We start from the raw sequence: 24779 nt of genomic DNA on the forward strand, positions 1-24779 counted from the left end.
ATACTCCTTATTTAATCACTATCCAAGCGCTTACAGCTCATGCTGAAGTTTAACGACATGAGTGCATTATGTAATGCCATATATGCATTGTGTGAAGAGTTAATAAACCCTTAAATAAACCCTTAAACCCTGAATCACAATTCTTTCAGCATTGCCAACTTGTTAACTAACACAGTATCTAGCACCTTTTCAATTCATTATGGACTTTGATTTTTTGTCAAAAGCAAATAGCAACAAATGTAGCCTTTTCTTATTTTAATTAATATAATGTATCTCTATCTTCTACTATTCTCTCCTCTACCTGTCCTCCCCCATCTCTCTCCAGCTCTCCACAGGTGCTGCCTCAAGCTCCTTGCGTTTTGACGATGCATAGCCGACCAAACTAAAGCAGCCCACCGCAGCTGTCCTGGTGTAGTCAGCAGAGACACAGGCACATGGGGAAAATCGCTGATGACCCCACCCTGTCAGAGTGAAAAAGATAAGATCACAAAACAAGATCAAATAAGTTTAAAGATCATACCAGCAATGATACTTTAGCATTCATCTTAAATCATCAAAGGATCGAAAAACCTTGATTCAAAGCAACATACTACAAGTCATCCACTGTTACATAAGGAGAAAGCCTGTATCGCAACTGCAGACTATAGAAAGTAATATGGAAGACAAGGTAAGATACTGTAAACAATAGACACTTGATTCTCTGGACCTCTGCAGTCACAATTTCTGATGTCAAGTTTAATTGTAATGGTAATTTTTTTTCCATCTGTCACTGACATTAAGCTTCAAAATGGAGTAAAAGGTTTAGAAAGAATCTTCATTCAAAGTTTTGATTGTCACACATGCCCCGTTGAGCAGATAATGGCTCTGAGGAAGGCTGAAGCTACAGTTGGAATGTGAAGGCATCTGTATTATACTTTACATGTCTGATAAAAAGAAACTCAAGCTATAAGTTGATTGATAACATTATTTAGTGAATTCTATAGACATTTTTGACAACCAATAGCAGCTTTCCTCATTGAGGAGTTGGCAACAATGTTCCGGGTCAATCATATGTCTGCAAAGCAGGCAGGTTGTGTTCTGACTCTCAAGGTAGTGTTGTGAAAACCAGCGGGCCCCCAGAACTCTGCATTGCTAGCAGCAGTTTACCAAAAATCAACCATACAAAGGCAGCCAACTGAGAGCTCCCTGCTGAGTTTTAACAGATGATGTCTGAGACAGATCTATGTATTTATTTACAGGCCTGTTTGCACAAATGTGAAATTGTACATAGACCTGCAAATGTGTACAGATGCACAGGTTTTTGAACATATTTGCAGGGTTGGCATCACATGCAAATCTGAATAGAGCTTTAAGGATTTTTTTAAATGCACACACAGATCAGATCACACACACACATACAATGGGATATGCTTTTGAAAAAAATTAAGCTGCAATCATATTTTCATAAATATATAAATATACATATATAATGTTCTGTTAGTAGGTGAGTTTGCCACCCTGTTCACCCTGGATACATTCTCACAGAGGGCCCTATAATCAGCTGGTGACTCATTCAGGGTGTATCCTGCCTTTGGCCCTTTGCAGCTGGGATAGAACCAGTACACTTCTCACCATTAAAAGAATATAGATGTTAAATGCAGTCTTATCATCTTTCTTTTTAGTCTCACCAACAGTTTATCCCCTGCCATCTGAGACAATTGGACATGAGTGAGAGGAATAATCAGGATTCAGGAGTGAAGGTGCTCTGGGATTTTCTAAAGGATCCACTCTGTAAACTGGAGAATATCAGGTCAGTTCAGTAATCTCTACAGTCGGTCTTTCATTCATTTACCCCAATAAGTTTCTGATTTTCATCTGAACTCAGACTCAGATCATTTCTTTTAGTTTTAAACAGAATAAATAAAAAAATGTCCATGAAAAGTTTTCATCAAGATCAAAGAAATGTTCTCATTAGCTTAAAATTGGTCAATTTTTTTTAAAATTTTCCATCCATCCAAACAGGCCTCAGTTCTAATGGTTTACTGAATACTTTTGTTAGCGCTTGTTGGTGGCCATTTGTATACTCAAAAGAGGTGCGAAACCCTTCGGGTCATCAGGTTCTGTGATTGTTGCCCACGTTGAAAGCTGTGAGGAACGCCCCTCGAAGTGCTGAATCGTTTCAGCCACTCTCATCTGCATAAATCCAAAGCTGAATGGGATAATTGGGCGACTGACGACGAACCATGGTGGAAAACTAAAAGCCTAGTCATTGCCTCGCCACCCTGAATTCTAAATAAAATCAAATACTTCATTCACAATCAATCAAATTCTAAAATATGGAAATACACAGCATCTGTGTTGCAGGTTTGTCAAAATGAGAGGTTATAGTTTTCTGAAACCCGTTTCTCTCATGAGTTGCTAGTGGCTTCAATAGACTGGCCAATCAGGGCATTGGTATCATAGAACAGGGCTGTGTTTTTTTGGAACCCTGAGGAGGCCTGTACCAAATAAGTAGCACCAGATGACAGGTACCAGGTACTTTTCCTCAATGGAAATGCACAAAAACGTTTGTAGAGTAACAGGATTGGCCACTGTTTTTTCACAATCCCACACCCAAGAATACCTGATGGTCAGGAGGGTCCACCATTGGTCAGGGTCAGGATGACCACCAATGACCACTTACAGCAGTATTCAGTAAAATCTGTACAGAATATAAATACATGTTACCAGTCAGAACTTCAGAGCTTCAAAGTTCACTTTTAAGATGAATTTCAGACATTTATAAAATTGATGCTTCAAGATGCCTTGTTTATATGTTACTGAGCAATGCTGAACACATTTACCATCATTTTTAGTTTGAATCGCTGCTGCTTATCAAAGGTCAGCTGGTGATTCTCTGGATTCAGTTCTGTCGTCCAACCCTTACCATCTGAGATTTCTGGACCTGAGTGAGAACATCCTGCAGGATTCAGGAGTGAAGCAGCTCAGTCATTTTCTTCAAAATCCACTCTGTAAACTGGAGACTCTCAGGTAAATTTGTGTCAATTTACAAGTAAAACAGATTTTTTTTTTAGTTTTAATAATCTGAGGGGGAAAAAAACAAAATCAGTCATTTTAATGATTTTATTTATTTATTTATTTTTAATTTTTCCAGATGTGAGGTATAATCAGATGTGTTCAGCTTTACATAGCTAAATAGAAACATGCTTTAAATCATACTGAATTGTTTGTTTTATAAATTTGTGGATGATTTCAAGCATGTTTCTATTTAACTACGGTAAGTAAAGCTGAACACAGCTGATTATCCCTCACATCTGGCATTTTGTTCTTATTCAGTTTGAGGCACTGCAGATTATCAAAGCTAAGCTGTGGTTCTCTGGCCAAAGCTCTGAATTCCAACCCCTCCAATCTAAGAGTTCTGGACCTGGGTCAGAATTTTCTGCAGAATTCAGGAGTGAAGAGGCTCCGTTCTTTCTCCTGAATCCACTCTGTAAACTGGAGACTCTCAGGTCAGTTCATGTCAATTACAACTATAACAGACTTCGTTGTTTTTATCTGAGCTCACATAAAATTGGTTATTTTCCTTTTTCAAACAAATAGAAAAAAATTGACTTCAAACAAAATTATTAAATGAACAATTCAGGGTGATTTCAAAGCATGTTTCTATGTAGCTGAGCAAAGAAAACACTGCAGACATGTGATACAAGCCTGCAGAACTAGTTCCTGAAGATGCCTCAAGGCTGTAAAATCCTGATCAGCTGATCAGTCACATGCTCTCCTCTGTAGATTGGGAGGGTATTTAAACCCCCCAGTATACCTGACCATTCCTGATTGCTGCCGCTGCTGCTCTGTGTCTTGTTGCTTGTGCTGATTTTTTGCATTGTTGTGTCTTGAAGTTCAATCCCACCACCTCCACAGCGTCCTCTGTTTTTATGAGCCCCAGCAGGGATCTTCTAAATATTCAATCTAACGTCTTAGTAGATTTTTAACAGGGAATGAATACATTGAGACAGAGCCTAGCACCAAAGCTGCTTCACTGATGATAAATAATTATTAGGATCCACCTGTTTTGCAAATAATTATGCTCCATAGAAAGGTAGATGTAGATACGGTATAATACGGTATACTACAGGTGTAAATCACAATGTGGAGGGTGATGAGCTACTAGTGAAGCTCTTGGACTGCTTTTTTGCTAGTTATTGTTATCATTGTTGTTGTTATTGTCACTAATATTGATAACACCATTTTAAATTTTAAAGATTTAGGAAAGGAGTATAATAAATGAAATTAATTTTAATCCAGACTTGTCTCACTGAACCTCTTAACATGATCAGGTTTCATTTATTCTTTCTTTAGTTTGAGTCGCTGCAGGATATCAGTGAACAGTTGTGACTTTCTGGCCTCGGCTCTGAAGTCCAACCCATCCTATCTGAAAGTTCTGGACCTGAGTCAGAACTTACTGCAGGATTCAGGAGTGAGGCTGCTCTCTGATTTTCTCCTGAATCCACTCTGTAAACTGGAGACTCTCAGGTCAGTAGATACACCTGTGTTACACCTGTTACACCTGTGCGCGTGTGACACTCATGTCGAGCTCTCCAGAAATTTTCCCCATTTCTCTTTCATGAGCTGGTTTTCCCTCCTTTCTTGTTAGTTCTTCAACAACTCTGATTATATGACCATTTGTCTCTTTAGACTGAATGACTGCCGTTTATCAGAGCTTAGCTGTCGTTCTCTGGCCTTGGTTCTGAAGTCCAACACCTCCCAACTCAGAGTTCTGGACCTGAGTTGGAATGAGCTGATAGACTTAGGAGTAAAGCTGCTCTGTTCTGGACTAGAGAGTCCAAACTGTAAATTGGAGACTCTTAGGTAAGTTCATAAATATCTGCAGTCTTTTATTCATTTAAAACGTTCCCAGGTCTTGTCTGATCTCAAACAGGAATAAGATCTTTTCATTGTTCTTTAAACAAATAGAAAAGAAACACCTGTAATCATGTGGCTCAGAAAACAGACTGAGAAACAGTCTGATGTCAGCAGAATGGTCTCATTTTAACATTGTAATTTACAGTTAAAAAAAATAATTTTCCAACTTGTATTTTATGTTCAGTGAAATTTGGGTTCAACATGTTGATCACGACTTAAAAAACAACAACTTGTGAATTCACACATTTGAGATTGTGCTGATAAGACGCCAAACAAGTTAGGTCAAGAGCTTTAAGATAAAGTTCATCTTATACTGGGGGGGGGGGATCACGGCATCAACATAAACCACATAACAGAAAATTTCCCCAAGGGGGGGTTGTACCTAGAACCTTTTGCTGTGCAGTGACGTCGCTAACCACCATGCATGCTAAACGTGTTTCATTTATCATTATTTAGATTGAAAAACTGCTATATATCAAAGATTAGCTGTGGTTCTCTGGCCCCAACTCTGAAGTCCAGCCGCTCCCTTCTGAGAGAACTGGACCTGAGTGGCAACAGCCTGATGGATTCAGGAGTGAAGCTGCTCTGTTCAGCACTAGAGAGTCCAAACTGTAACCTGGAGAGTCTTAGGTCAGTTCATGCGTCCGTACAGTCTGTCTTATATTCAGTTACAAAGACTTAACACATCAGATTTTAATTATTATGTTTTCTTTCTTTATTGATTGATATATTTTGTAGAAAAAGAAAAAATAGAAAAAACAATTTTGATTGTAACAAACACTATATAAATAAAGATTGATTGATTGAAGTTTAAGGGCTCGTTGGAGACCCTGTATGTTTCCACAGTCAGCACATCTGGTGATGGTCCAGTTGTTGGGATGGCCTGGTTAGCTTTTTCTCTGATAGCTAGAGCTTTATCAGTGAAGAAGCTCATGAAGTCTTCACCACTAAGGGAAGAAGGGATACGTGGATCTAAAACACTGTGACTCTTGGTTAATTTGGCCACAGTGCTGAAAAGAAACCTGGGGTTGTTCTTATTTTCCTCAATTAAAGAAGAAAAATAAGCTGTTCTAGCCTTGTGAAGGGCCTTTTTGTAAACTACCGGACAGTTTTTCCAGACAGCTTATGTTGGGATTTGTGATTAAAGAGAAAAGCTGAACTCACCTGATTATAATTAAAATGATTTATTTGTCTTTTATCTAGTTTGAGGTACTGCAGGTTAACGAGCGTCAGCTGTGAGTCGCTGGCATCAGTTTTGAAGTCTAACACCTCCCTTCTGAGAGAACTGAACCTCAGTGAGAACAGTCTTCACGATTCAGGAGTGAAGCTGCTCTGTTCTGGACTTGAGAGTCCAAACTGTCACCTGGAGATTCTCGGGTCAGTTCACGTGTCTTTCATTAATTTCAGAATGAGCTCAAACATGTTTCTATGTAAAAGAGAAAAAGCAAAAACAGAACGCATCCAGTTATAATTAACATGTTTCGTTTGTTCTTGATTTTAGATTGAATGAGTGCTTCTTATCAAATGTCAGCTGTGATTCTCTGGTCGAAGCTCTGAAGTGCAACATCCAGCGCAGGTGGATGGTGAAAACTATTCTAGGTAGGTATTAAATATGGTTTATGCTTTAATCCTGTATCAATGGTTGTTACTCTGTGTTTTTTTCCCATATGGGACACATGGTTGCGTATATCTAAATGCAGTTTGATTGAAATAAGTGGTTATTGTTCATTTCTTCCATTATTAATATGAAAAAATCCAAAACTCTAGGTGGGCAGCGTCATATCGCCCACTATTCCTCAGCTGCCTCTGCCTTCCCCTCCCATCTGAGAGAACTGGACCTGAGTCTGAACATTCTGCAGGATTTGGGAGTGAAGGTGCTCTGTGATTTTCTCCAAAATCCACTCTGTAAACTGGAGACTCTCGGGTTAGTTCAGCTGCACTTGGTCTTTCATTCATTTAAAAAGACTGAACTCATCTGATTTTAACTAACATGTTTTCTTTTTTCTTTTCTTAGTTTGGTTGACTGCAGGTTATCAGAGTTCAGCTGTGATTGGCTGGCCTCAGTCTTAAAGTCCAACCCCTCCAGTCTTAGAGAACTGGATCTGAGTTGGAACGAGCTGAGGGATTCAGGAGTAAAGCTGCTCAGTTCTGGACTGGCTAGTCCAAACTGTAAACTGGAGACTCTCAGGTCAGTTCCTAAATCTCTACAATCTGTCTTTCATTAATTAACAAGTACTGAACATATTTGATAATAACCAACACGTTATATTGATTCGTTTCTTAGTTTGACTGACTGCAGCTTATCACAGAGCAGCTGTGATGCTCTGGCTTCAGCTCTGAAGTCCAACCCCTACCATCTAAGAGAACTGGACCTGATGTGGAACAACCTGCATGAATCAGGAGCAAATTTGTCTCATCTTCTCCAAAGAGAAAGTATTTGATGACAAACGTTTAGTCCTGATTTCGATCAATTCAGGACCAAAACAGAAATTCCTGTTTGACTCTTTATCACTGAAGCTGTGACAGAAACATGTTGGCAAGTCAAGTCTGCTGACTACAAGACCATCGTCGGCAAACAGAGAGGAGGTCAGAAGCATCCTGGGGACATAACAATCTCAGCTACATCAAGCAGCTGATGGCTGACGAGAGCTGAAGGGTGGAGCTCCATCACTCTTTTAATTGATGTCTCTTGATGATACTATAAATCTGCTCAAAGTTGCATCTTGCTTGAAGGGAGTTTTTCTTTTGTCAGTGTTGCTTGTTGGGAGTCAGGCCATGAGTTTCTGTAAACTACCTACAGATCATTTTGAATGCTATAAATAAAGCTCAATTTGAATTGGGAAGGCAGAGGTTGGTGTAGTACCTAATAATTTTACTCAAGTAGGGTTTTTTGAAACTCTAAAATAATAATACAGTGGGACCTCTACTTACGAAATTAATTGGTTCCGGAAGTTGTTTCGTAACCTGAAAATTACGTATATAGAGACATGTTTTCCATGTAAATGCCCTAATCCGTTCCAAGCCCCCAAAAATTCGGACATAATTTTTTTTTATAAATCATAAAAATGCATCAAAACATGTAACAAATACAAGTTACAATTAGATTACTGCACAATAAATGTAGGAATTCAGTGCAAGGTTTCTCCAGGAACAAAATGAACTTTATTACAGGCTAATCTTACATTAGCCGTCATTACTAGCAATGAAGTTAACACTTGTGGTAACACAACCATCTAATGGACAAACATACGAACACCCACAATAAATAAAAGTTAAAGGAAGGCGACGCTGGGATACACACATACCTGTACATATTGACGTCCCTCCTAGCCAATGGGATGACAGGACGATGCTAGGCGATAGCCAATGGCAGAGCAGCTACAAGCATGTTTGCATTCGCTAAACTCCGCGAGCTGCGAGTAGCAGTGGTAGCGTATTTTTGCCTTTCATATCCTGAAATTTCTTTCGTAACAAGAGGAAATATTTTCCCGTTGAGACGTTTCGTAACCTGAAAATTCCGCATGAAGAGACGTTCGTAAGTAGAGTTCCCACTGTATAATAGTAAAAAGTAGTGATCCCATAAATTACTCAAGATTAAAAAGTTAGATTTGCTGAAAAGACTACTTAAAAACTGAGCGACTGGTTGAACCTAATGTCTAAACATACACGGGATCTCCATCGATCAACTGAGGTGGTGGAGGGGGCGGCATGGGGGGAAACATTGGACATACCTGAACAGGCTTGACAGTAGACACATGAAAGATAGGGTGAATGTACATGGATCTGGGGAGCTGGAGTCTTACCGCTGCCGGGCTGATGATCTTCATGATGGAGAAAGGGCCAATGAATCCGGAAGCCAATTTCCTAGATTCTACTCGTAGGGGCAGATCCCTAGTGGAGAGCCAGACCTTCTAAACAACCTGGTAGACCGGAGCTGGGGGTCGGTGTTGAATGGCGGCGACAGAATAATGGTCAGCAGCACAAAGAAGGGATAAACTCACTTGGTGCCATGTGCGACTACAGTGAAGCTAAAAGCAGAAGGACAAGTGATCTCCTTTTCAAGGGCAGGAAATAGCGGGGGTTGGTACTGATGACAGCACTGAAATGGTGAAAAACCAGTGGCAGAGCAGATGAAGGAGTTTTGGGCATTTTCAACCCACAGAAGCTGCTCCGACCAGGAGAAGGGACTGTCAGTCACCATGCAACGCAGGGCTGTCTCCATCTCCTGGTTCACACGCTCCATTTGCCCATTCGTTTGTGGGTGAAACCCAGAAGACAGACTGGCCAGAAATGGCTCGATGGACACAACTTTGTTCAAGATCTGTCAGTGTCTCAGCAACACACTCTCGTGAGATTTGACTTGATAACGGTTGGAAGAAACATTAAGCGACTAAAAGTAAATAATTCCTTTTTTGTTTGTTTGTTTTTTTTGTTTTGTGAATGAACGGACAACTAACACAAATGAGGTTGGGTTCTTTCAACTACTGTAACGTCACCGCGTGAGGAAAATATAGATGCCACATTTAAGGGCGCGACCGCCTAACTTAGCCATGATGCACACCTAACTAATACATGTATGTCTACTGAAGTGGAATATCTATTCTTTATTAAAGTATATCTATGATTACAAATCTCTCTGACTCTGACTACTTAACAGTGCAGTAGCCTAGTATTAATAAAACGACTCTATGTTATTTCTGATACCAGTCATTGCTATAATTGTTAAATGACCATGGTCTCCCTGTTTCCCCTGCTCCTTAGTAAACAGAAAAAGCATTTTCAGGTTGGAATATCAATTTTAACCAGTTAGGAGAGGGAATTAATTTAGGGTAAAGAATAAACAAGTGAATTTGGAAGTGATAATATAGAGAGAAATCAAAATGGTATAAAAAATGAACAGAGACAATTGGACATGTAACAATATAAATTTGGTGTTTGATAGAAAGTATATTTCTTTCTTTACTAAAGAGCTGATTAGATGGAAACTCCTATTACTGAACAACAACTCAATGTTTAATCAAAATATAGAGTTTTACTTTTACAAAAAGTAGAGGTCGATTCCAGCAACTTGTGTTGGAAAATGACCAGAGTAAGTAAGTTATGTAGTGTGTGTGTGTGTGTGTGTGTGTGTGTGTGTTTTGTGTTCAAAAACCATCTTCTCTGCTGTCTGGCCTACAAAAAAAAAGTAATTTAAGCACAATGTGACTCTTTCAATATTTTCAAGAGGGTTCTGATCTAAAAGGTTTGAGCCATTGATGTATGCCCTCTTCTCTGTGTCAGGATTTCCACTGTGGACACAAGACAAAGCAGTGTCCAGAATATTAATCAATCAGACATTTAAGGTGTTTCTCCATCTGAACGGATCAACAACTAAACAGACTGTCACACCAACAACACTCACCATTGATCTCAACAAAGCATTGGCAGCACTGCTGCTCTGAAGTCTGATGGCAGGACTCATGGTGGACCTGCGCTCCTTCATGAAGAGCATGAATGCATTCAGAGGCTTCTTGATGTAAACCTGCTTCTTCTCGGATCCTTTGGTCCATTTTTTGCTCTTTACTGAAAACATAGACAAATGTGTGTGATGATGATTCTCAAATATTCAAGCACATTTCAGACAACAGGCAGATAAGTGCGGTCAAAGACCTGCAGACTCAATGTGACCCAAGTAGGAGCATGGATTATTATGGTCTGTACAGCAGATCCTGAGATTGTAGTCAGTTCAAACAAGTTTACTCGTGACTTTGACACGTTTCCAGAAAGAGAAAAACAGGAAAACACTGGACGGCGCCCGCGGTTCGATCCCGGTTGGGAGGAGACCACGTAATCAAAAAGATTTGATTTGAGGTGAAGTAACCGCTGAGCTAAGCCAGTGCAGAGACCATTAGCAGAAACAGAACTTATGTCGCTGACACAAAGCAGCGCGTTGTGATTAGACATCAGCGTAACGTTTAGTCTGCTCTTGATTGTCAGGAGGAGCAGGAGCAGCGAGGACTGAAGGAGAGCATGATGAAATTTGAAATCCTCTTCAAACCTTTAAATGCATCCAAAGAGACACATGAGTTATTTTCGCTTCCAGCTGCGTTAGGAAACAGAGTCTCTGCTCCAGAACTCCAGGGAGCATCATGGCTGAAGCATCCTTGGACTGAAATTGATGAAACAGCAACACATCAGGTCACCTTTGAATGTTCATCTACAGTCTTTCACTCTTAGGACCAACATCACCACATAGTTATGATCAAACTCCAAAATTTTCTCAGACAAATGTTTCATTCCATCAGCGTTGGTGACTTTCTGTGTGTGCAGAAGCAGCAGGGCCGCCAAAAGGGGGTATGTAGGAAGGACTTCCAGGCTGATAAAGGGACTGTGGAGACACGGGGGATCTGCTGTTACTACTGAATTTGAAAATCACGTCAGAGTACCGGTACCATTGCCTTCTTTATTTTAATGGATACAAAACTACTTTAAAATTTAAACTTCAGCAGCACGTGTGTGTGTGTGAATGATGTCAGAAATCAGTGATGTTACAATAAACTGAGTGTGTCTGCAGCAGCACAGCCATCATTGATTAGTATGTTGATCAATGAGGGAACTGATGACAGCCCACCTGCCCCTGGTTCCAGCCATGTAGGGATAGAAGAAGCTGTCAACACATGGCGAGTTGCACACAGTCATGAAGGAAGCTGCTCCCTGGTGGGTAGAGTTGTCATTTCCCCGTTCTGAACCGTCTGGAGGTCAGTAAATGTGAGAGGAGAAGCAAGCCCGCTGCTGCTAATAATAATTAACTCGATCGGAACACAAATCTGGCTATGGCTGGCTCGGTGTACCAGTGAAATATTTCTTCATACGTATCATTTTTATCACGCAACCTCCTCAAAAAGCAGGAAGATGACGACAACGTCACATTGGTGCAGTTATCAGTATTAACGTTGAACGTTTATCCAACTCTCCGCCTTGGACCGATGTCATAACAAGTCAAGAAGATAGTGTCGCACTTTAATGGTTCGGGGAGACACAGACTTCCGCAATAAAGACTGGAGGATGCGGGCAGCGATCCTCTACCTCTCGCATGCTAAGAATCTTTTTAGTTCAGGCTCTTACATAAGCTTAAATTTATAATCAGTGCATAATGTCAATTTCTTTCTGTCCTCTTGCCGACAACCTACAAAACAAAAACTTCCTGGAGGATGCGGGCATCGATCCCGCTACCTCTCGCATGCTAAGCGAGCGCTCTACCGTTTGCTCATCAGAGCACTGGTAAGGCATCGTTTTACTTGATGTTTGGGCAGGAGCCCCTTCTTCCCATTGACTTTCTCCTATGTCGTGTGCCGGACCCGATTCCCGGTGAGGTGCAGGACTGGGTGGTAGAACACCGAGCCAGGCTTCATGTGGCATTCGAGGGTGCTCGCGAGAAACTAGTGATGGCAGCGAGCAAGCGCAAGGAGAGACACGATCTGTTCGTCCGAGATGCACCTCTGCCAGTGGGACAGTTGGTGTACCTGAGGGACCATGGTGTTAGAGGCCGCCATAAGATCCAAGACCTCTGGAGCTCTGTTGTCCACCAGGTTGTGAGGGCCCCTACTGGCGACGGTGTGGTCTATACTGTGGCGCCTGTGGGTGACCTGGGTGGAACTCGGAATGTCCATAGAGACATGCTAAAGGCGGTCGTTCAGCCCGAAGTTGTGGCCCTCTCCTCACCAACTTCTCCATCTTTGTCTCCACTGGTGGCCTCTGGGGACGACTCTTCCAACAGCGATCTCTGGCTTCTGGTTTCCAAGGCCCCGGTGCCATCCATTGCCATTTGGGACCCCTCAGGCGTCCTCTGCCCCGGCTGCAACAGCACCCCAGGGTGCGTGCAGTCTGACTGCACCCGTAAGTAGCAGCGATCCATCACCAACAGTGCCCCCAGCTGACCAGCCTTGCAGTAGTCAACAATCCCTGCGTCGGACTGCTCGTTCAACTGCTGGCAGTCACTCAAACAGGCATCACCTTCCGTGGTCAGTTAATTCTCAGGAGGAAGTTTCTAATCGGCCGCCAGACTCTGCATCCAATTCCCTAATGGCAGTGTTTAGACCTTGGTGCTAACTTGGCCCTGTCTCTCGTCGGGTCAACGATCCAAAAGGTAGGGGTGGATGTGGCAGGGCGTGGCCTGCCGTCTGCACAGGTGCCATATGGAGGTAATGCCTTAATTGGTGGGCGGGGAGAAAAGGTTTATATAAGGCACTGCCTCCAGCTGGCTTTAGTTGTTTTCCCCCTTCGACAGTACGGCGGGGTTGCAGCTTATCTGGGCAGTTCGACCAACTGAAACTGTTTCACAGAACGAGCATGCTGTCTGGCAGCGCCAAGGTAAAAGCACGGCATGCTAATGCATATTTCCTCTGGTGGTCACGACTTAAAGTGCAACAGTGCTTGAACGTGTCCTTGCTACTTGTTGCAGAAGGTCGGTGCTTCCTCCCGCCATCCTTCTGTCTAGGGCGCTTTGCCGTAAGGGCGCGTGCGCTAGTTTGTACTAGGTAGGTAAGGCGCAGCAATGCGCGTCACTGACTCCCCCACTTATGCAGTTGCTAGATAAATGGTAATGGGGCTGTTCTCGCTGCAGTTGGCTGCCGGCTGGTGTCAGTGGGTCGCGTTGCCCCAGCGGGAACCACTCACGGAGTGCTGGCGCCACCAAATACAGTCGGCACAGACGACCTCACTTACTGGACCCACTGCTGCTTTGGCCCAGTCCTTTAGTTCGGGAATCTCTCCTGTTCGCTCTCGCTCTCTCTCTCTCTCTCTCTCGCTCTCTCCCCTCGCTTCCCTTTGCTCGGAGAAACGGAGACGTTGTGGTGCCGCCGAGGCAACCACGGAGCTATTGCCTTCATTTTAGACTCTTAACAGTGTGTGTAAATTGTATCATCAACTGATATTTACTCTTTTTAGGTTTTGTTTCTTTTTGTTTCTTGTTTGATGTACTTTTTGCTCACAATTTATTTGCCTGTGTGAGGTGCGTGTGTGCTCGCCGCGTCTAATTGGAAATTAAATTGTTCCTTTTCTTTGTGGACAGGTGCTGCGGGCCACGGCGAGGACCCAACCCCTGGTGGAGGGCGTTTTCATCACCCCTCGTGTGTGGTTTTGCTTGCAGTAGCACGGGTGTTTTTAGTTTATCTCCTCTAATTGAGTTTTACCTGCCGGTGGGGCCCCAGCCCTGTCCAACCCTTTTGTTAATTTAATTTTTGTACAGCAGAGTTATTTTTTGTTGAGTATTGGATTGAATAAGATTGTAGCACATAACCCTCAATCCCGTCTCTGCCTCTGGAATAGAAACTTATCTGCGTGTGCCTGTTGACTGGTTAATTCCTGGGGTGAAATTCCCCAGGTGGTGTTGTCGTCAACCGTTACACCTCTCCCTCCGCCACATGTGCCTCTCCTCTCCTCTCTTTACCCAGCCCCCCCATCAGCAGGAGGGTCCCCCTACATGAGCCTGGTCCTGCTCAGGGTTTCTTCCTGTTAAAGGGGAGTTTTTCCTTGCCACTGTTGGGGGTTAGGCCCCGGGATTCTGGAAAGCGCCTTGAAACAATTTTGATTGTATAAGACGCTATATAAATAAAGATTGATTTGATCTCGGTCCATGTGAGTTATTGCTGGTCTCTAAATGGTTCCTCAATGAATCAATGCATTTTGTGTTATTCTTCATCCAATCTGAGTGATTCATCACAATACGTGTCAAAGTCACACAATGCCAAGACAGCTGTGGACCTATTCCAGCTGTTCATTGAGAACCATCAATAGAATATCTTTTCATAAACTGTTACTTTTAAAGATTAACATAATCACACCCAGGGGACCACAGGGGGAGCTGAGAGGTGCTTCTCGACATTGAAAAGGAAAAACAGAAATACCACGACCGAAGAAGGCTAAATGCACTGGCCATTGAAGAGATTCAAGAAGATTCAAGATTTACTTTATTCATCTCCGAAGGGAAATTGAATTGTAATAGCAGCATAGACATGAAGGATTATAACTATAGTATATAGACATATATAGCAGCAGGTGTATTTACAAAGTATAGAAATAGAATAAAAATAAAATACAAAGATTACAATATAGGCATAGAGATAGAAACAAGAATAAATTATAAGCATATTTACATGAATATAGAAATAAGATAAGAACATAAACATTAAGCAATTGTAATTGAATGGGTTTGGAGGGCACCTGAGCTGATGCATAAATCCAGTCCAGAGAGCACAGCTCTGACAGAAGGATGAATTAAACAGTCTAATGGCAGACGGCAGGAACGACTTCCTGTACCGTTCCTTAGAGCAGCAAGGCTGCAGGAGTCTGTTGCTGAAGCTGCTTCTCAGTTTGTCCACTGTGTTATGGAGGGGGTGGGAGGGATTGTCCATGATTGTCCGCACTTAACACCATCTTGTCCCTCACCACCTCGTCCAAGTTCGCAAGATTACAGCCAACAACAGACCCTGCCTTTTTAATGAGTTTGTTAAGTCTATTGGCATCCTTTGCTTTAATGCCTGCACCCCAGCAAACCACAGCAAAGAAGATGGTACTCGCCATGACAGACTGATAAAACATGTGGAGCATCCTGCTGCAAACACTGAAGGACCTGAGTCTCCTGAGGAAATAGAGTCTGCTCATGGCCTTCTTGTAAACAGCATCAGTGTTTGTGGACCACTCCAATTTATTGTCCAACTGGACACCCAGGAACTTTCCACATCTTTCCCACTAATGCCGACTGGGGAGGGTGGGGACTTACTTTTACTGAAATCCACCACCATCTCCATAAAAGTAACTCCCCACCCTCCCCAGTCTTTACAATTTAAAGTTGGCTAAGTCGTAGCCTTAACCGGGCAATAGCAATAGCCCTATGGGCATTAATGAAGTTAGCTGTAATCAACACCGCCCTGATCCATGTAAGCATGTACGGGTGCTTTTACTTAGTGTACTAGCTTGATATACTCCTTATTTAATCACTATCCAAGCGCTTACAGCTCATGCTGAAGTTTAACGACATGAGTGCATTATGTAATGCCATATATGCATTGTGTGAAGAGTTAATAAACCCTTAAATAAACCCTTAAACCCTGAATCACAATTCTTTCAGCATTGCCAACTTGTTAACTAACACAGTATCTAGCACCTTTTCAATTCATTATGGACTTTGATTTTTTGTCAAAAGCAAATAGCAACAAATGTAGCCTTTTCTTATTTTAATTAATATAATGTATCTCTATCTTCTACTATTCTCTCCTCTACCTGTCCTCCCCCATCTCTCTCCAGCTCTCCACAGGTGCTGCCTCAAGCTCCTTGCGTTTTGACGATGCATAGCCGACCAAACTAAAGCAGCCCACCGCAGCTGTCCTGGTGTAGTCAGCAGAGACACAGGCACATGGGGAAAATCGCTGATGACCCCACCCTTTCAGAGTGGAAAAGATAAGATCACAAAACAAGATCAAATAAGTTTAAAGATCATACCAGCAATGATACTTTAGCATTTATCTTAAATCATCAAAGGATCGAAAAACCTTGATTCAAAGCAACATACTACAAGCCATCCACTGTTACATAAGGAGAAAGCCTGTATCGCAACTGCAGACTATAGAAAGTAATATGGAAGACAAGGTAAGATACTGTAAACAATAGACACTTGATTCTCTGGACCTCTGCAGTCACAATTTCTGATGTCAAGTTTAATTGTAATGGTAATTTTTTTTCCATCTGTCACTGACATTAAGCTTCAAAATGGAGTAAAAGGTTTAGAAAGAATCTTCATTCAAAGTTTTGATTGTCAAACATGCCCCGTTGAGCAGATAATGGCTCTGAGGAAGGCTGAAGCTACAGTCGGAATGTGAAGGCATCTGTATTATACTTTACATGTCTGATAAAAAGAAACTCAAGCTATAAGTTGATTGATAACATTATTTAGTGAATTCTATAGACATTTTTGACAACCAATAGCAGCTTTCCTCATTGAGGAGTTGGCAACAATGTTCCGGGTCAATCATATGTCTGCAAAGCAGGCAGGTTGTGTTCTGACTCTCAAGGTAGTGCTGTTGTGAAAACCAGCGGGCCCCCAGAACTCTGCATTGCTAGTGCAGCAGGAATCACTCACAGCAGCAGTTCACCAAAAATCAACCATACAAAGGCAGCCAACTGAGAGCTCCCTGCTGAGTTTTAACAGATGATGACTGAGACAGATCTATGTATTTATTTACAGGCCTGTTTGCACAAATGTGAAATTGTACATAGACCTGCAAATGTGTACAGATGCACAGGTTTTTGAACATATTTGCAGGGTTGGCATCACGTGCAAATCTGAATAGAGCTTTAAGGATTTTTTTAAATGCACACACAGATCAGATCACACACACACATACAATGGGATATGCTTTTGAAAAAAATTAAGCTGCAATCATATTTTCATAAATATATAAATATACATATATAATGTTCTGTTAGTAGGTGAGTTTGCCACCCTGTTCACCCTGGATACATTCTCACAGAGGGCCCTATAATCAGCTGGTGACTCATTCAGGGTGTATCCTGCTTTTGGCCCTTTGCAGCTGGGATAGAACCAGTACACTTCTCACCATTAAAAGAATATAGATGTTAAATGCAGTCTTATCATCTTTCTTTTTAGTCTCACCAACAGTTTATCCCCTGCCATCTGAGACAATTGGACATGAGTGAGAGGAATAATCAGGATTCAGGAGTGAAGGTGCTCTGGGATTTTCTAAAGGATCCACTCTGTAAACTGGAGAATATCAGGTCAGTTCAGTAATCTCTACAGTCGGTCTTTCATTCATTTACCCCAATAAGTTTCTGATTTTCATCTGAACTCAGACTCAGATCATTTCTTTTAGTTTTAAACAGAATAAATAAAAAAATGTCCATGAAAAGTTTTCATCAAGATCAAAGAAATGTTCTCATTAGCTTAAAATTGGTCAATTTTTTTTAAAATTTTCCATCCATCCAACAGGCCTCAGTTCTAATGGTTTACTGAATACTTTTGTTAGCGCTTGTTGGTGGCCATTTGTATAATCAAAAGAGGTGCGAACCCTTCGGGTCATCAGGTTCTGTGATTGTTGCCCACGTTGAAAGCTGTGAGGAACGCCCCCCGAAGTGCTGAATCGTTTCAGCCACTCTCATCTGCATAAATCCAAAGCTGAATGGGATAATTGGCGACTGACGACGAACCATGGTGGAAACTAAAAAGCCTAGTCATTGCCTCGCCACCCTGAATTCTAAATAAAATCAAATACTTCATTTCACAATCAATCAAATTCTAAAATATGGAAATACACACCATCTGTGTTGCAGGTTTGTCAAAATGAGAGGTTATAGTTTTCTGAAACCCGTTTCTCTCATGAGTTGCTAGTGGCTTCAATAGACTGGCCAATCAGGGCATTGGTATCATAGAACAGGGCTGTGTTTTTTTGGAACCCTGAGGAGGCCTGTACCAAATAAGTAGCACCAGATGACAGGTACCAGGTACTTTTTCCACAATGGAAATGCACAAAAACGTTTGTAGAGTAACAGGATTGGCCACCTGTTTTTCACAATCCCACACCCAAGAATACCTGATGGTCAGGAGGGTCCACCAATGGTCAGGGTCAGGATGACCACCAATGACCACTTACAGCAGTATTCAGTAAATCTGTACAGAATATAAATACATGTTACCAGTCAGAACTTCAGAGCCTTCAAAGTTCACTTTTAAGATGAATTTCAGACATTTATGAAATTGATGCTTCAAGATGCCTTGTTTATATGTTACTGAGCAATGCTGAACACATCTTATAATTTACCATCATTTTTAGTTTGAATCGCTGCTGCTTATCAAAGGTCAGCTGTGATTCTCTGGATTCAGTTCTGTCGTCCAACCCTTACCATCTGAGATTTCTGGACCTGAGTGAGAACATCCTGCAGGATTCAGGAGTGAAGCAGCTCAGTCATTTTCTTCAAAATCCACTCTGTAAACTGGAGACTCTCAGGTAAATTCGTGTCAATTTACAAGTAAAACAGATTTTTTTCGTTTTAATAATCTGAGGGGGAAAAAAACAAAATCAGTCATTTTAATGATTTTATTTTATTTTTTTTAAATTTTTCCAGATGTGAGGTATAATCAGATGAGTTCAGCTTTACATAGCTAAATAGAAACATGCTTTAAATCATACTGAATTGTTTGTTTTATAAATTTGTGGATGATTTCAAGCATGTTTCTATTTAACTACGGTAAGTAAAGCTGAACACAGCTGATTATCCCTCACATCTGGCATTTTGTTCTTATTCAGTTTGAGGCACTGCAGATTATCAAAGCTAAGCTGTAGTTCTCTGGCCAAAGCTCTGAATTCCAACCCCTCCAATCTAAGAGTTCTGGACCTGGGTCAGAATTTTCTGCAGAATTCAGGAGTGAAGAGGCTCCGTTCTTTTCTCCTGAATCCACTCTGTAAACTGGAGACTCTCAGGTCAGTTCATGTCAATTTACAACTATAACAGACTTCGTTGTTTTTATCTGAGCTCACATAAAATCGGTTATTTTCCTTTTTGAAACAAATAGAAAAAAATTGACTTCAAACAAAATTATTAAATGAACAATTCAGGGTGATTTCAAGCATGTTTCTATGTAGCTGAGCAAAGAAGACACTGCAGACATGTGATACAAAGCCTGCAGAACTAGTTCCTGAAGATGCCTCAAGGCTGTAAAATCCTGATCAGCTGATCAGTCACATGCTCTCCTCTGTAGATTGGGAGGGTATTTAAACCCCCCAGTATACCTGACCATTCCTGATTGCTGCCGCTGCTGCTCTGTGTCTTGTTGCTTGTGCTGATTTTTTGCGTTGTTGTGTCTTGAAGTTCAATCCCACCACCTCCACAGCGTCCTCTGTTTTTATGAGCCCCAGCAGGGATCTTCTAAATATTCAATCTAACGTCTTAGTAGATTTTTAACAGGGAATGAATACATTGAGACAGAGCCTAGCACCAAAGCTGCTTCACTGATGATAAATAATTATTAGGATCCACCTGTTTTGCAAATAATTATGCTCCATAGAAAGGTAGATGTAGATACGGTATAATACGGTATACTACAGGTGTAAATCACAATGTGGAGGGTGATGAGCTACTAGTGAAGCTCTTGGACTGCTTTTTTGCTAGTTATTGTTATCATTGTTGTTGTTATTGTCACTAATATTGATAACACCATTTTAAATTTTAAAGATTTAGGAAAGGAGTATAATAAATGAAATTAATTTTAATCCAGACTTGTCTCACTGAACCTCTTAACATGATCAGGTTTCATTTATTCTTTCTTTAGTTTGAGTCGCTGCAGGATATCAGTGAACAGTTGTGACTTTCTGGCCTCGGCTCTGAAGTCCAACCCATCCTATCTGAAAGTTCTGGACCTGAGTCAGAACTTACTGCAGGATTCAGGAGTGAGGCTGCTCTCTGATTTTCTCCTGAATCCACTCTGTAAACTGGAGACTCTCAGGTCAGTAGATACACCTGTGTTACACCTGTTACACCTGTGCGCGTGTGACACTCATGTCGAGCTCTCCAGAAATTTCCCCCATTTCTCTTTTATGAGCTGGTTTTCCCTCCTTTCTTGTTAGTTCTTCAACAACTCTGATTATATGACCATTTGTCTCTTTAGACTGAATGACTGCCGTTTATCAGAGCTTAGCTGTCGTTCTCTGGCCTTGGTTCTGAAGTCCAACACCTCCCAACTCAGAGTTCTGGACCTGAGTTGGAATGAGCTGATAGACTTAGGAGTAAAGCTGCTCTGTTCTGGACTAGAGAGTCCAAACTGTAAATTGGAGACTCTTAGGTAAGTTCATAAATATCTGCAGTCTTTTATTCATTTAAAACGTTCCCAGGTCTTGTCTGATCTCAAACAGGAATAAGATCTTTTCATTTTTCTTTAAACAAATAGAAAAGAAACACCTGTAATCATGTGGCTCAGAAAACAGACTGAGAAACAGTCTGATGTCAGCAGAATGGTCTCATTTTAACATTGTAATTTACAGTTAAAGAAAATAATTTTCCAACTTGTATTTTATGTTCAGTGAAATTTGGGTTCAATATGTTGATCACGATTTAAAAAACAACAACTTGTGAATTCACACATTTGAGATTGTGCGGATAAGACGCCAAACAAGTTAGGTCAAGAGCTTTAAGATAAAGTTCATCTTATACTGGGGGGGGCATCACGGCATCAACATAAACCACATAACAGAAAATTCCCCCAAGGGGGGGTTGTACCTAGAACCTTTTGCTGTGCAGTGACGTCGCTAACCACCATGCATGCTAAACGTGTTTCATTTATCATTATTTAGATTGAAAAACTGCTATATATCAAAGATTAGCTGTGGTTCTCTGGCCCCAACTCTGAAGTCCAGCCGCTCCCTTCTGAGAGAACTGGACCTGAGTGGCAACAGCCTGATGGATTCAGGAGTGAAGCTGCTCTGTTCAGCACTGGAGAGTCCAAACTGTAACCTGGAGAGTCTTAGGTCAGTTCATGCGTCCGTACAGTCTGTCTTATATTCAGTTACAAAGACTTAACACATCAGATTTTAATTATTATGTTTTCTTTCTTTATTGATTGATATATTTTTATTTCATACATGTAGAAAAAGAAAAAATTGAAAAAACAATTTTGATTGTAACAAATGCTATATAAATAAAGATTGATTGATTGAAGTTTAAGGGCTCGTTGGAGACCCTGTATGTTCCCACAGTCGGCACATCTGGTGATGGTCCAGTTGTTGGGATGGCCATGAAGTCTTCACCACTAAGGGAAGAAGGGATACGTGGATCTAAACCACTGTGACTCTTGGTTAATTTGGCCACAGTGCTGAAAAGAAACCTGGGGTTGTTCTTATTTTCCTCAATTAAAGAAGAAAAATAAGCTGTTCTAGCCTTGTGAAGGGCCTTTTTGTAAACTACCGGACAGTTTTTCCAGACAGCTTATGTTGGGATTTGTGATTAAAGAGAAAAGCTGAACTCACCTGATTATAATTAACATGATTTATTTGTCCTTTATCTAGTTTGAGGTACTGCAGGTTAACGAGCGTCAGCTGTGAGTCGCTGGCATCAGTTTTGAAGTCTAACACCTCCCTTCTGAGAGAACTGAACCTCAGTGAGAACAGTCTTCACGATTTAGGAGTGAAGCTGCTCTGTTCTGGACTTGAGAGTCCAAACTGTCACCTGGAGATTCTCGGGTCAGTTCACGTGTCTTTCATTAATTTCAGAATGAGCTCAAACATGTTTCTATGTAAAAGAGAAAAAGCAAAAACAGAACGCATCCAGTTAAAATTAACATGTTTTGTTTGTTCTTGATTTTAGATTGAATGAGTGCTTCTTATCAAATGTCAGCTGTGATTCTCTGGTCGAAGCTCTGAAGTGCAACATCCAGCGCAGGTGGATGGTGAAAACTATTCTAGGTAGGTATTAATATGGTTTATGCTTTAATCCTGTATCAATGCTTGTTACTCTCAGTGTTTTTTCCCCATATGGGACACATGGTTGCGTATATCTAAATGCAGTTTGATTGAAATAAGTGGTTATTGTTCATTTCTTTCATTATTAATATGAAAAAATCCAAAACTCTAGGTGGGCAGCGTCATATCGCCCACTATTCCTCAGCTGCCTCTGCCTTCCCCTCCCATCTGAGAGAACTGGACCTGAGTCTGAACATTCTGCAGGATTTGGGAGTGAAGGTGCTCTGTGATTTTCTCCAAAATCCACTCTGTAAACTGGAGACTCTCGGGTTAGTTCAGCTGCACTTGGTCTTTCATTAATTTAAAAAGACTGAACGCATCTGATTTTTAACTAACATGTTTTATTTTTTCTTTTCTTAGTTTGGTTGACTGCAGGTTATCAGAGTTCAGCTGTGATTGGCTGGCCTCAGTCTTAAAGTCCAACCCCTCCAGTCTTAGAGAACTGGATCTGAGTTGGAACGAGCTGAGGGATTCAGGAGTAAAGCTGCTCAGTTCTGGACTGGCTAGTCCAAACTGTAAACTGGAGACTCTCAGGTCAGTTCCTAAATCTCTACAATCTGTCTTTCATTAATTAACAAGTACTGAACATATTTGATAATAACCAACACGTTATATTGATTTGTTTCTTAGTTTGACTGACTGCAGCTTATCACAGAGCAGCTGTGATGCTCTGGCTTCAGCTCTGAAGTCCAACCCCTACCATCTAAGAGAACTGGACCTTATGTGGAACAACCTGCATGAATCAGGAGCAAATTTGTCTCATCTTCTCCAAAGAGAAAGTATTTGATGACAAACGTTTAGTCCTGATTTCGATCAATTCAGGACCAAAACAGAAATTCCTGTTTGACTCTTTATCACTGAAGCTGTGACAGAAAAATGTTGGCAAGTCAAGTCTGCTGACTACAAGACCATCGTCGGCAAACAGAGAGGAGGTCAGAAGCATCCTGGGGACATAACAATCTCAGCTACATCAAGCAGCTGATGGCTGACGAGAGCTGAAGGGTGGAGCTCCATCACTCTTTTAATTGATGTCTCTTGATGATACTATAAATCTGCTCAAAGTTGCATCTTGCTTGAAGGGAGTTTTTCTTTTGTCAGTGTTGCTTGTTGGGAGTCAGGCCATGAGTTTCTGTAAACTACCTACAGATCATTTTGAATGCTATAAATAAAGCTCAATTTGAATTGGGAAGGCAGAGGTTGGTGTAGTACCTAATAATTTTACTCAAGTAGGGTTTTTGAAACTCTAAAATAATAATACAGTGGGACCTCTACTTACGAAATTAATTGGTTCCGGAAGTTGTTTCGTAACCTGAAAATTACGTATATAGAGACATGTTTTCCATGTAAATGCCCTAATCCGTTCCAAGCCCCCAAAAATTCGGACATAATTTTTTTTTATAAATCATAAAAATGCATCAAAACATGTAACAAATACAAGTTACAATTAGATTACTGCACAATAAATGTAGGAATTCAGTGCAAGGTTTCTCCAGGAACAAAATGAACTTTATTACAGGCTAATCTTTACAAATAAAAGTTAAAGGAAGGCAACGCTGGGATACACACATACCTGTACATATTGACGTCCCTCCTAGCCAATGGGATGACAGGACGATGCTAGGCGATAGCCAATGGCAGAGCAGCTACAAGCATGTTTGCATTCGCTAAACTCCGCAAGCTGCGAGTAGCAGTGGTAGCGTATTTTTGCCTTTCATATCCTGAAATTTCAAGAGGAAATATTTTCCCGTTGAGACGTTTCGTAACCTGAAAATTCCGCGTGTAGAGACGTTCGTAAGTAGAGGTCCCACTCTATAATAGTAAAAAGTAGTGATCCCATAAATTACTCAAGATTAAAAAGTTAGATTTGCTGAAAAGACTACTTAAAAACTGAGCGACTGGTTGAACCTAATGTCTAAACATACACGGGATCTCCATCGATCAACTGAGGTGGGGGAGGGGGCGGCATGGGGGGAAACATTGGACATACCTGAACAGGCTTGACAGTAGACACATGAAGGATAGGGTGAATGTACATGGATCTGGGGAGGTGGAGTCTTACCGCTGCCGGGCTGATGATCTTCATGATGGAGAAAGGGCCAATGAATCCGGGAGCCAATTTCCTAGATTCCACTCGTAGGGGCAGATCCCTAGTGGAGAGCCAGACCTTCCAAACAACCTGGTAGACCGGAGCTGGGGGTCGGTGTTGAATGGCGGCGACAGAATAATGGTCAGCAGCACAAAGAAGGGATAAACTCGCTTGGTGCCATGTGCGACTACAGTGAAGGTAAAAGCAGAAGGACAAGTGATCTCCTTTTCAAGGGCAGGAAATAGCGGGGGTCGGTACTGATGACAGCACCGAAATGGTGAAAAACCAGTGGC

At 41.4% G+C, this 24779-nt stretch overlaps 2 protein-coding genes and 2 long non-coding RNA genes across 4 annotated transcripts; 3 read left to right on the top strand and 1 right to left on the bottom strand.

Annotated features, from left to right (window-relative positions):
* Positions 1 to 5510: 5510 nt before the first annotated feature.
* Positions 5511 to 18846, top strand: LOC115248115 (NACHT, LRR and PYD domains-containing protein 12-like; the record flags this gene model as incomplete). Its single annotated transcript, XM_029831755.1, has 8 exons — positions 5511 to 5529; positions 6103 to 6276; positions 6401 to 6498; positions 6667 to 6823; positions 6914 to 7087; positions 7184 to 7276; positions 17590 to 17670; positions 18723 to 18846. Coding segments are annotated over exons 3-8 (648 nt in total), but the record flags the coding sequence as incomplete, so codon positions are not given.
* LOC115248118 (uncharacterized) lies at positions 9862 to 10993 on the bottom strand. The gene is made up of 3 exons (XR_003887126.1): positions 10937 to 10993; positions 10301 to 10461; positions 9862 to 10187 (listed from the first exon to the last, which is right to left on the bottom strand). It is a non-coding gene; the product is annotated as an uncharacterized lncRNA (long non-coding RNA).
* LOC115248117 (uncharacterized) lies at positions 12236 to 14004 on the top strand. Its single transcript, XR_003887125.1, has 4 exons — positions 12236 to 13248; positions 13340 to 13415; positions 13502 to 13783; positions 13949 to 14004. It is a non-coding gene; the product is annotated as an uncharacterized lncRNA (long non-coding RNA).
* Positions 18847 to 19118: 272 nt separating the features above from the next.
* LOC101067796 (ribonuclease inhibitor-like) lies at positions 19119 to 23589 on the top strand. The gene is made up of 9 exons (XM_029831756.1): positions 19119 to 19137; positions 19247 to 19370; positions 20555 to 20728; positions 21237 to 21410; positions 21948 to 22121; positions 22246 to 22343; positions 22513 to 22669; positions 22761 to 22934; positions 23031 to 23589. The coding sequence occupies exons 1-9, from the start codon at positions 19119 to 19121 to the stop codon at positions 23185 to 23187; spliced, it is 1251 nt and encodes a 416-aa protein (XP_029687616.1). The 3' UTR covers positions 23188 to 23589.
* The last annotated feature ends 1190 nt before the right edge of the window (positions 23590 to 24779 follow it).

The sequence above is a fragment of the Takifugu rubripes genome, unplaced genomic scaffold (genome assembly GCF_901000725.2).
Source record: "Takifugu rubripes unplaced genomic scaffold, fTakRub1.2, whole genome shotgun sequence".
Classification (NCBI taxonomy): Eukaryota; Metazoa; Chordata; class Actinopteri; order Tetraodontiformes; family Tetraodontidae; genus Takifugu; species Takifugu rubripes.

Excerpts from the sequence above, each read along its gene's own strand:
- LOC101067796 (XM_029831756.1), top strand. Across the intron at positions 20,729-21,236 it reads TGTAAATTGGAGACTCTTAG|ATTGAAAAACTGCTATATAT; the intron begins GTAAGTTCATAA and ends ATCATTATTTAG. Across the intron at positions 22,670-22,760 it reads TGTAAACTGGAGACTCTCGG|TTTGGTTGACTGCAGGTTAT; the intron begins GTTAGTTCAGCT and ends TTCTTTTCTTAG.